General features: G+C 49.9%; 1 protein-coding gene across 1 annotated transcript in view; it reads right to left on the bottom strand.

Moving 5' to 3' along the window:
* The window catches only part of Khc (kinesin heavy chain), an 83,967-nt gene extending 72,042 nt beyond the window's left edge, over positions 1-11,925 (bottom strand). The window contains exon 1 of the mRNA XM_077698288.1: positions 11,431-11,925. Within this exon, the coding sequence (XP_077554414.1) occupies positions 11,431-11,586 (156 nt within the window). The 5' untranslated portion in view covers positions 11,587-11,925. The remainder of the gene's footprint in view (positions 1-11,430) is intronic.
* Between the last annotated feature and the right edge of the window lie 882 nt (positions 11,926-12,807).

The raw sequence follows: 12,807 nt of genomic DNA on the forward strand, positions 1-12,807 counted from the left end.
CACCGCTTAACAGCCACTGCAGGTGAAATATTTTAACGCACGTACGTACTCGATGATTAAAATGCGGATCAAAATATTTCTGCAATACCAACTTGTGGCCGAGACAACCACGTGAAGTTGCCAAGAGTCTGGTCATCAACAGTGATGGTGTCTCTCGTGTAAGAATACAAGCTATTACGCCGATGTAGCGTGAACTGCAGGCGGTGGAAGCTAAAGTGAGTGTACTTTTAGACCCTTATTTTTTGCGTTTCAGTTCACGGCGTGCTTTTACAGACTAGATGATCCGTCTGATCGCCCGCTACGAATACACTGAACAAAATATGATAAACAAATTTTCCCCAGTGTCCCAAGACCGGGCCTGGTTGCACACGCGCGGGCCCTCCCTGGGCCAAAAAATAAATTACCGGGCCCGGGCCGGGCCAGGCTCACTTATGAATGCCCGGGCTAGGTGTTACGGGCCCGGGTCGGGCTCGGGCTTCACAAAGCGGGTCGGGCTGGGCTCGGGCCTTAAAATCAGGCCCGTGCAGTGCTCAAATCACGCACACAAACTTGGCCACTACTACGCCGCCGCCCCGAGCGATGTTTTGGAACGAAAGAAAAAGGTGGAAAAAAATAACAACAGCGACAACTTATTTAAAAGTGAGCTTTCGACGCAGCGCAATTCCCCCACAGAGTAGCTTTGCTCCAGATAATGTTGGAGGTTGTAGCGGCACACTGCATATCGTGCTTCTTACTGGTCAGGGAACGGGGGCGTAGGTCTCCATCTACCGGTTTAAAAAAAAAATGGCCACAGAAAGATAAACGTGAACACTGCAAAACTGAGATCGAGGAAACCCTCCTGACTGCTGCGACCTAATGTCCGGTAAAAAAAAAAAAAAGAAATCAGGAGAAAACAAGGCAAAGAACAGACGCGAAAAACAGCGGAAGCACGCAAATCCGCGCCCCTTTACGATTCCGGGAAAGTTGCGCGCCTGACTCAGCCGCGGATGCATATTTATAGACCAAACCGGGATGTGCCCCGTATAAAACGCTGCCCCCGCGTTTCGACAACGGCGGCAGCAAGGGAGCGGGAGATAAGAAGGCGAAGGGAGCGACCTCCGGAGTCGACGCCGTCATACCGCTGAGTGGCATCATCCTAAGTGGTGCAAAAACACTGGATGCTTAGCTTAGTGACCCTTGTCCAAAGAAAAAAAGAAAAATCCTAGGCCATTAACGTGAAACATGGGGAGGGCTGAAGCATGCAGTGTATATGCGTATTCTTGGCGCCTTGGTTCTTTTTCCAACGGAGATGAAACCGTTGGGGGGTAGAGGTATACAGCTTTGCTGTACAAGTCTCGCGTCTTTGAAGCACGAAGCTTTCTAGCGCGAGGCGTAAACGAGTGTCCCGGTGTTTTTTTTTTTAGTACCGGGACTACATGAGACAACGTTCACGACGATGACGACATGAGACGCCGACAGCCCCAGCCCCTAAAAGAAAAATAAACGAAAGCCGCGAAGAAAAGCATAAGAAACCACACATACAAAAAGAAAGACGAACAGTGACAGGTTTGTTCACTGGAGCGGTAAAAGTAGTACGTTCCGCCCGCATGACCAATCATTGCGCTTGGGCCGAACAGAAAGAAGACTGGACGACTTAAAGGAGAGGAACCTTTTTCTTTTTTCTTTCACAAGTTTCACAAGCAATAACTCCGGCCGTCGGCTTAAGTAAAGCCCTTAAGTTTTGCATTTCATTGCAGTCGGATGCAAGCCCAGATAAGTTTTGCAAGTTTGACATAAAACGAGCCCGGTAGGGGAATTTCACAGGATTGGCCTTCGGTATAAACGACGGGACGTAGAGGCGAACAAACTGACCAGTGCAGAAAAATGTCATCAGCCAGAAATAACAACCAGTCACGCCGAACAGTTTTCCCTCAGTAGCTCTTCTTGCGTGGAACCCAGACGTGCAGTTGTGTTCCGAAAGGCACATTTAGGTTCTACCGGCGGGAGATGGCAAGCACTAGAGTTCCTCTAGTGCACACGCGAGTTATATAGTCCACGAGGTTCTGGTATTGAGACGTGAGTGACAGGCGTGCGATTTCGGATGTTGCTCTAAGTTGTCACATTCGCAGAGCGATGAAAAGATACGAGTCGCCACCAGTGGCCTATTTTCGTTAACAGCTGGCCAAAGGCCTTTCAACACACTATGACCAACCGGGACTGCTTGTGTTACGGTCGGACCGTAGCTGTGTGATAGGTACGGACACGTGATCACGCAGGCAGAAGGACTTGCGGCAAGGCTGCAGAGAAAAGGGCAGTTGCCGCAGAAAGATAGCACCGGAAATGCGGTACCGAAATACCGAGACAGGAGCACGCAGCTTCAGTACGGGTTAAATGCCACCGCACTCTCAAACAATACGTACCACATCACCTTCCTCTCACACCAGCACATAATATATTCCCATGCAAGATGCATCCTATCTAGATGCACCGCGGGGATCAGATAAGTGTCTTGCGCACGCACTTATCGCCGCACCATGACCTGTTTCATTGACTCGGCAAACATGTTCGGCCGTCGAATGAATCGCGGCTACAGTTCAAGCCTGAAGCTCGCGCCACGAGGTATGCGGTTTCAGTCCGGATACGCGCCGGCCTAAATGCGTTATCGGTTGAAATTATCGTTTCGGTGTGACAGATATCGTTGGCTGACCGTAATTGTTCAATATTGCTTAATTAGCGGTTTACGCACGTGCCAGCCAATTAAACTTTTACGGAATGTGCTACCGTATGTATGCATGCATGCAAGTATATATTTAGTACGTATGTATGTATGTATGTATGTATGTATGTATGTATGTACACGCGTGCATGCATATCTGTATGCATGTTTGCATGAAAAGGTGTGCATGCAAGCGTATTTATAAAGCATGTGAATGCGCGTGCATGTATGTTCACATGAGTAGCTGTGCTCATGTGTATGTGCACGCAAGTATGTGTGCACATATGCATTGTATGTATGTGCACAAGTAGGCATGTTTTTGTGCAGGTATGTGCGTATGATGAATGTACGCGTAGTCATTCATGTGTGCAAATGTGCGTGTGAATGTGTACTCGTGCGTTATTCCTGCACGCGTGTATTTGCGTACGCATGTGCATGTATGCATTTTATTTCTGTATGTATGCATATGAACACATGCCTATGCACTTATGTTTTATACGTACACATGCATTGCATGTATGCGTGCCTGCATGTATACACGTATGTTACGAGTACGCATGCATGCATACATACGCTTGCATGTAAGCATGAATGTATGCACGCACTTCGTACATACGTATGTACAGCGTCGCTACTGGATGCAACTTGACGCATGCGATTGCCACACATCGCAAATACAGCAACAGAGAACTTGAAACGCGACAGGTGGCGAGATGCAGGAAAGCAGCACCGTTATACCGCGGCGCCACGTGAAAAGTTGGACCAACGAAACGAGCCTCGACCAAATGTGTCAGCTCTCCAAATCACCTCCCGCCCCGTTTCGCCGCACCACACTTCTCCCTGCTGTTCCGACTACAGGGGCGGCGGAGCGTGCAGAAGCGGCCACCCACTTTCGCAGCCGCTATGCCCCCCGCTTGACAATGGACTCCCCGCAGTTTCGCTACGTTTCGCTGAGACCGACGACGCCAGCGACAGTACCACGGCAGCCGAAGAGAGAAACAAGACCGGGCTGCAGCGAAAGCAAAACAAGCCAGGCGTAAAAAGGCGCCGACGACGACGGCGGCAGCAGCGACAGATTTCCCGAAATCGGTCCGCCGCACGGCGCATACTTCGTAATTAGGCGAACGCCCGGCTTAGCTGTCAAGTTTTCTCCGCAGAGCGCCGAGATTGCCGAGCGCGATCGGGTCTGAGGAATGGCTCCCCGGTGAGTCATCCGGGGCGGACGCACAGACACACAGACCGACGGACCAGCCTTGGAAACAGGCGAAGAGGAGGAGGAGGAGGAGTGCGACCAGGGTCCTTTCCCCCTTCTTTTTGCCGACAACAGGTGTGCCGGGGAGAGACAGAGCCAACGTGTCAAGGACGCGCGCCCGCTACCGGCCGCCACACAACTCGTTGTCTTCTGCCGCCGACCGGGATGACGCAACCGCAGACAACGTGGTGTGCTCCAGACGGGCGAGGCCTTCGACGAGGCTGCCGGGCACTCAACGTCCAGTTGGCGCTGCTGCTGACTCTAGGAGCTAGTCCCTTCGGATTGGCGAAGCGCGGTCTGTAAAACAAGCTGCCCCTCGGTGCAGCGAACACGGCCCGCCAAATGGTTGGGGCCCTCGACAATGCTGTAACGAGACGCTTGGTGAATATTGGAGCACAGTATCAGCAAGAGGACGGATTAGTTGTAGAATCTGGAATCAGCACAGGGAGCGAGGTAAATGAGTCATTTTCCAAAATTTCGAACGCACCCCCCCCCCTTTTCCCCCCGGGAATAAGGTTCGTAAGAAACTTCTGGTCGTCTGAAACGAGCAGTAGGTTGATTCATTAGAAAATAAAAAAATATGGCTGGTTGGTTTAATTAATGTTATTGACCACAAATTAGGTCTCATAAGAATAAAAAATTACAAGCCAGGAAAACAATCCCCACAATAGCTTACGACAATTCGATGCAAATGCATTTGTCGGGCGGAAGCTGCCCTGCACTTTTCCTCTACTTCATCGCGGCGCCTGCACATCATCTTCAGCCCTGCAGGCAGTGGAGGCGAAGACCTGAACTCGGGCAGCACTTGCGTGCCCCGTCGGTAAATCGAACACGAAGGTACACGCTGAGCCGAGCGAGCGAGTCTGATAAATCGAAGGAGCAGCCAGCGCAGCACTGCTTCCCTTTCCCTCCACCAGTTCAGGCAGTGCAGCCAAATCGAAGACATGCCATCGATGCACAAACCCGGAATATATCAAACGCTCCCAGGACACGAAAGTGGCGAAGTGGCTCGGTTCCTTACGCTCTACTTTTTTTTTTTTGTCGTTACTCCTCTCGCAAACCTTCATTTATCTCGGACGAACAGCTTTACGTGCTGCAATAAATCCGTTCAGCGGAACGCGCGCCTCTGAGTTTGAACTGGATAAATAGCATGCGACCGTGACTGGTCCGTTTCCTGAAAGGCAGCCGAAATGTATAGCCGACTCCTGGTCATATGGTCAGGATACTGAGTTTTCATTTTTCTTTTTCTTTTCCTTCTGGGGATACGGTTAAGATGAAATTCTCTTCAGCTGCTCAACCGGAAACTCGCTGGAGACGCATTGGCCGATTTGCCGCTTGGTAAGACCTTCCCCGGTGAGCTATTTTTATAGGAGCATTTATCATTTTCCCCCATTTTTGATGCGTGTCCAGCCCCACATACTACCTGAAGTCAAAGAACTCATAGCGGCTTGTCTATTTGAAACCTCGTTCACGACCAAACGTACTTCCTGCGTCGACCTCTAATGACAAGCGCGGGAGAGTAGCAAACGGACCACTGAAATTGCAGCGCAAAAAATAATGGGGAAGGGATCCTCAAGGTGGACGCCGCTATTAAACGGAACAGAAATCCATGCAAATGTGTGACCTTTCATTGAACGCCCAATTATACTGAATTTCTAGCAGTGGGTGGACAATCCCCTACCATTAACCGCCATCGAGTGTCATTTCCAACGACTTTTTTTTTTTTTGTCACCGTTGGCTCGCCTCCGCGTATTTGTTTAGCTGCTGGTCGCACTGTCGCTCGAGGCGGACCTGGCGGAGGAAGCACGCGTTTGATTTTTTTCCTGCAGGCAACACGTGCTACGAGGAATGGCAACACATGCATGCCATTTTGTTATTTGTTCCCAACCTGACAGCTATATAGGGCAACAACTACAAGCTGAACGAGAAAACAATGTTCTATAATGGTCTCGTGCAAAAAAAAAAAAAAGAAGAAAGGAAAGCGCTAAAACGAGGGACGTGGAACAAGTATACAAATCAGCTTGGTGTTGTTTTCTTTATACTACGGCTTTCTTCGTTTCCGCATTGTCAGCTTGGAGCACCTCCTTTTTGAGGCCACTACCCAGTGACCCCTATCGCTTTCCCCAATTGGAACTGTTATTGAAATAAGCACCCAGAATTTCAAAACACGTCGTGCCAAGTTTATTCCCCGCCTCCACGCCCCGTCCCACCCAAAAGCATGTCACACCGATGCTGGCTAACCTCTGAAGTAGTCGGCTACTAATAGTTAAATAAAAGGGCCGATAACTAAGCAAGGCGGGGAGACAAGATGTATGTACGTCAAAGGGACGCTGAAGTGAATTTGTCAAGCTCCCGATTTTGCTTTCACTGCGTAGACTGGCTCAAATGAACACACTTTTCATCGTTTGTCCGGTTGATCAGTCGGTACATATTTTAAGAAGCCCGAAAGAAGAAAAACTACCATGCGCGATCTGCGGCGGCTGCACCAACTAAAGGTTGTGACGTAGGGAGGAGCTGCACCTTGATTGGACGATGTCCAACATCAGCATTCAAACAAATCTCGGTTTCGGTTCTGTAAAACAACATGCTTGGCATCCGACTTTATCGTTGGATGGGCATTCTCGATATCTCAATAATCGCCATACCACGCTTCTGCCATGTTGTCGACTGTAAAATGCCTAACATCAGCCTCCCAGGACGGCTTGGAATCGTAGCAATCATTACTGAGGTCAACGCCCTCCGCGTCACCGCAGACGCTCTAATGACATGCGCTTTTTTCCCCCATATTTGGAGCTTGCCTCACTCATGCCTGTATTGTAAAAAGCGTGTTCGCACCAGGCCAAAGGTCTGCTGATTCTGTCCTGTGCCCACTGCCCGCAACAGCAAGCCAACGAGAACTCGCTAGCGCGTCAGTGCCACTCAGGTGCCGAATAAGCGATATACAGTAATACCTCGTTAACTCGAACTCGCATATCTCGAAAAATCGGCTAAATCGAAATTTTCCCCAGCACCGAACATTTTCCTATACGTCCCATGTATATTTTTCCCTAAATCTCGAAGTATTTTTGGGTCGGATTGCGGATAACTCGAAATCTTGACTGGGAGTGGAACGAAAATTCCGCCGCCGCACCATTTCACAAGATTCGCGCGATGCTGCCACGCCTGAAGTCCGTCGATTTTTTTTTCTTATTTAGCCGCATCTGCCATACGTCGATGCTTTCCGCGGCAGAGACAGATGACTTCACAGACTGTGAGGAACTTTGTCAAGAGGTCATCAAGCTTACAGGTAACGGTGCCGCCGAAAATGACGTGACTTTTCTGGAGTACGCACTGTGTGAGCAGGATGTGGCGGTGAAACGGCCACTAACGTAGGGGACGGTGGAGACGACGGCGATGACTAACCACCTCGAGAGGTGCCGACATCTTCTGAGACGAGAAATTTGCTGCGCTTGCTTCGAAATAAGGTCGAGTGCAGCGGCGGGGAAGATCGACTGATGCGATGCGTCAAGCAGCTGGAGGACGCCTTCCTAGGCCCGAGTACGACCGCAAAGCAGACCAGCATTAGGCAGTTTTTCTCTGCTAAATAAAATGGCAGTGCGGCAAAACCCTGCCGGTTAAAGTCTCTTGTATTTTATTTTGTTCTCTTTTAAACCTGCACGAGAAGAAAGATTAGAAACTGCCGCTGAAGAGCTGGTAAGTAGTAGTGATTTTTCTGAAGAGCGCTCATTTTTCCCGGCGATTAGCGCAACTTTGCTTATCTCGAAAATCCGTTTATCTCGAAATTTTCCCTGGTTTTTACGACTTCGAGTTAACGAGGTATTACTGTATTCCCAGTGGGTCACAAACCCACTAGCGCACTCACCCGTAACATTTTTGGCTGAATCGAGTGAAACGCAGAAATAAAGTTTTGCGTTAAATTATTTACAAACGAACAAGGTAGCACCATCTCTTTTGTAGTTACCGCAGTCAAGTTTTATTTGTCTGCTTCGTGAAAGGTTTCGTGAATTTTCATACCTTTTTTGTTCAATAAGGAGCTGCCCGTCAGTGCTAGAGCCAGAGTCTCCTCAATACAACACAAATATTTTTGTTTGCAAAGGGCCTTGACAACTTTTTTTAAACCACCCATCGTTGCCAGGTGTGAAGACAAATGTTGACCGTGCCCTCGCCAACACAGGCGAACCTGGGATCAGGGCGCCACCAGAGAGAACGGCGGAATTTCTGGCACTAATCAGGCACAAGGCGTTATACAGGAGGCTATGTTTCAACTGTGCGAACGAATTGCGACGACCCGTCGGCGGCCGGCGGACTAATCGCTGGGCCGACTGACTCTGTCGAAAGGTCGGCGAGCCGTGAAGAAGCGCAGTCAAGCCAAGTCATTTCCTCCTGACGTCACACGAAAGCGCCACAGAAAATGGGCGAGGATGCAGAGAGGAGGACAGCATTTTTCGAGTTGATTTTTCAACTAAATAAATTCGCGTAAACGCACCCAGAGTGGTCGAAACATGGCCTAGGGACTCCGGACTACGATTTGCGCTAGTAATCAATCCCGCAATGTTTACAATTCACTTCAGTGTCCCTTTAAGCAGCGCTAAAACAACCATTATCCTTTTCGCATTAGGGGACTGGACAACGCCAATCCTCCCGCCACCAATGAACTGTATTAGTCCGGCCTAACCGGATAAATGTGGACCTTATATCAACCCGCCCTTTCCCACCCTCACCAAATTAAGACTACTTTTTCCACAATCATAGAGTTTCATATGAAGCTATTTCCCCAATAACGTTTCAATCACTTACTATTAGGGGCGGTAAAGCACCCACAATAATTGCCCATGCGACGTCACTTGAATTCACACATGTGGCTCTACAAAGAGTGAAGCCAGAGATTCTACCAGCCGTCACCTGGGATTCGCGGGGGGCGGCGTTCCGAACGCAGTAGCGTCGGTCACGGCCGGGCTAGAGCGGCGGCGCCTTTGCGTGCGTCGGCAGAAAGAAAACGGAGAGGAGCGTCTTTCGAAGGGTGAGGAGGAGGGCGGCACGCGCGGCTACTGCGTCAGATATCTCACTGTATCCCCTTTCCCTTTTGTTGCATGCGTCACCTCCAACAAGCGCCCTCCCCCTCCCTAGCCGATGAATCAAAACCACCGTCTGCCTCCCCAGTCTCCACATGTGGTCGCAGCTTAGTCGCTAAGACGACTGGTTCTCGCTCCGCTTTCCTTCGGGCCCAGGTTCGAGCCCTGGCGGTGCCAGTAGTTTTACGGAAGTTTCTGGTGCCGGGAATCGAACCCACGTCCTTATGCTCAGCAGCACAACGCCATAGCCACTGCGGCGGGTCCGTGACTGGCCATCCAACAATGACTTGGATTGCGCAGGACGGAGTGCAAGATACGGCGTTTCGCGTTCGCCTAGAAACAAACCGCAGATAACTAACTGCACACCAAACGAGAAGCAACAGATTAAACTGATAACGGACAATAAAATAAACACCCATCTGAGTATTACGGCCCCGCTTACTCCAACCTTCTAGAGACCCAAACCACAAAGTAAGCGTCGCTTTAGGCCTTTACATACTTGAGAATTCTTATTAGCTCTCAGGGGTTGGGTGGAAAACACGGCACTTCGGCCTCGCTTCCCTAGTGTAAGAACGATTACACCAGTTCGATGGATATGTTGCGACGTAAAGGCGAGCTCGGTGCAAAGATGGACGTAGATAAGAAAGCAGACCGTTAACACTAAGAGCGAACTGCTCTGACAGCGTCTAAAGGCCAACATTTTCTCTTATGGACACCCAAGTCCATTTAGCATGAAGGAGCCACGAGGACAAACATAACTAAAAGAACTGGCTTTCGGCACCTTACTCAACTCTACGCCAACCCCAACCCGAAGACGTTCTCTAGCTGAAATAAAATTGGCACTGCAGTCTTTTTTTTTTCTTTTGAATAAACCAAGCTTGATGCTCTCATGGCCCCTTACATTAAAACTACCCCTCAAAAAAAAAAAAAAAAAAAACACTGCACGCAATTCTACGCTAAAAATAAGCTCCGCCCTAGCAAGGCTTATATTTTTATTTCCCCGGTCGTAGCCCTGGGTCTTTGAATCATAACACCTTGTGTTGAAAGCTCAGGGCGAAGGGCAAACAACGTCGACGAATTTTTCGACCCACAGTTCCAAGAAACCGTGGCGGGAGCAAAAAGGGAAAGAATATACTTAGCTTTGCCGAAAACTCGCATGTCTGGATAGAAGGGAGTTACGCAATCGCCAGGTTGCGCCATACGGTTTCGTACTATTATTACTGTATATTAAGCTCTACGCGTCATGCAACCTGACTATGAAGTAACCAGTTGTACAATGCCACGACACCCACTACAGAGCTCGCGTTACTAATAAAAAAAAAACTTGTGTTCCAGGAATAACTTTGATATGTATGCGAACGAAAAAAGCATGCCCCAGTCCTTTAAGCGATTTCCTCGGAGAACACTCCGCTGGTACATACGAGCTATCCCCATATAATCACCGGCATGTTGTCACAGCCAACACAGACGCGTCAGCTCCAACGTTCGGCTATCAGCTGGGGGCAGGTCATACGACGCGTTCGGGTATCTGCCGTCAAGAATGGAATGGAAAGTTCGGCGGTTCGAGCCCGGCTATCGCAGAGGAGTCGAGGCCAGCCTAGACAACAAAACGAGATTACTTTTTCGTTTGTTTCTTCGGCTGCACGAACAGCTGTCCGCTGCAACCCAGCCCACACACCGAAAAGTTTGAGCTTCGCTAGACTGGCGACATGTCCGTTTGAGTCATCCAGCGCACGGCTTACAACGGCTGGAAACTTCGCAGCACTTGCACGGACGGGACATCTACGTGTAGTCGGGGGAGCTGTCACGATGTTAATTTAGAAGCCAGCGCACCAAAGCGTTAACCAGACCGCACCGCGGTCCACGAGGCGTTTGCTGTTCTGAGGCATCCTGACGAGGCACATACGAAAGTGCGCAACACGGTTACAATCGGTTTATCACGCCTTCTTCCACACCGAAACCCTAGTCGCGATCGCTTTGAAGCCAGCATTACGGGGTTTTCAGCAAAACACTTCTACTCTCGTATACAACATAACGCGGTCCCTTTGCCTAGCGACAAGCTGTGGATCCCTCACAACCGAACGTCATCGTAAACGTGCCACAAGGCTTGCGTTTCGAGTGGCCCTCTAATGGCTTATAAAGAAATGAAGTTGAAAACGGTGTCAGCTGAGACGGGCCTGGTTTTTTTCCACACGTGTGGGATGCGGGCTGAAGGAAAAATTACAATAAAAAAGGAACAGACAGCGCCCCTCTGTCCCGTAGCGACCGTGCGGGAGGCAACGCCTAGGGGCCACGGGTAACCCGTCGGGAGAATCAATGAAAAAAAGTTTCGTCGCTCGCCCACGCCAGTTTCAACCGTGCGGAAGGCTTGCGCACGTGTCGCCCGATCGCAGCAGGGCCACGAAACTCACCGCTATCGAGGTACAATCCTCAGATCCCGAGGGGAACTTGACGATGAACTTGCTGCCGGCACGCTCCTCGGCATCGTTGAGCGGTCTGAACCTGCAGACAACTTTGATGTTGCACTCTGCCGGAGGTGCCTCCGGCACGTTGGGTGGTGCTTGCATGGCGTGCTCTGCGGATACGACACACAGCTGAGAGCTAGACGAAGAAGAGCATGACCGCACGATGCTCGCCGCGTATCGATCCCAGCAGGTTTAGGCCTACGCGACAGTCTCCATGATCGGCACGGACTCGCACGTCAGCTGAACATCTGGCCGGTCGCCCTGGGAGCCCGGAGCAGGCGTGCGGCGGTGGAGCACAATGGCCGAGCACGGTCGGGGCCTCTGTCTTGAGCACGGCATCCAAAGGGGGAAAGAACAAAGGGAATGACCACAGCACCGGGCAATTGCTAGAAACCTCCACCGGCCATGCTCAGCCAGCCGCCGCGAAGGGCACGACGGGAGTCGCTCGCGATGACGTCAGCGCCATCGGCCGCGAGCGCGCTCGCCGCGCGAGCGCAGAGCCACCTCGAAAGGTGTCGTCGAGTTGCAGCGCTTTGCGACGCTGACCGCGAATATTCAAATGCGCTTACGCGACGTGCGCTCGGGTGCACGATTGATACGCCGCGAAATATTCGCGAAGAGCGCACTGCACGCGTCAACGCAAGCAAGTGGAAGCAATGAATGATTACGTTTACGAAAGGGTAAACAAAGTTACAAACACTGTTCTATTTTACAGTGCTTTTTTATTACAGTGGCCATGGCCTCAAGCTAATGGTTTGAAGGAGGGCTGAGGACAATCGATGAGGATGATATGACGGTGGTAATGGTAAGGATGATGACAATTTGGAAAGCTTCTTTCTGCTACTAAACTTTCACGCCCGCCACAGTTTCGCCTTCTCTTTTTTGCAATTTGTGGGTTTATAGAAACCAGAGAGCATTTTCTCTCTGCGTCTGAACAGTTTTTTTACAGTGGTCGGATCTGGCTTTGCCAGATGAATCTTTATTCAAACACCATTTGCTTTAGATGACAACTTTTTTATATACCCCAAACATAAAAAAACCAATCAAAGGTTATAATTCATTTGGTTAAGGAACAGCAATCACATTTGCTCCACGTGGCAGTCGAAATGGGAGAGCCCTCACACGTGATAACATTGACATCTTAATTTTATGGGAAGAAATCATTTACTCTCCATTAGAAGAACAAGACTTTGTTAATAGTAAAGTGTCAGTATCAAACAATGAGAAAAAACAAACAAAAACAAGGTGAATGGGTAGTCAAATATGGTTAGCCTTGGTAGCTGGGACATGTGTTCCGGCAAAGTGACTCAGTCGAACTTAGCC

Source organism: Haemaphysalis longicornis, unplaced genomic scaffold, assembly GCF_048455015.1.
Source record: "Haemaphysalis longicornis isolate Haplotype H1 unplaced genomic scaffold, Haemaphysalis longicornis Haplotype H1 scaffold_2, whole genome shotgun sequence".
Classification (NCBI taxonomy): Eukaryota; Metazoa; Arthropoda; class Arachnida; order Ixodida; family Ixodidae; genus Haemaphysalis; species Haemaphysalis longicornis.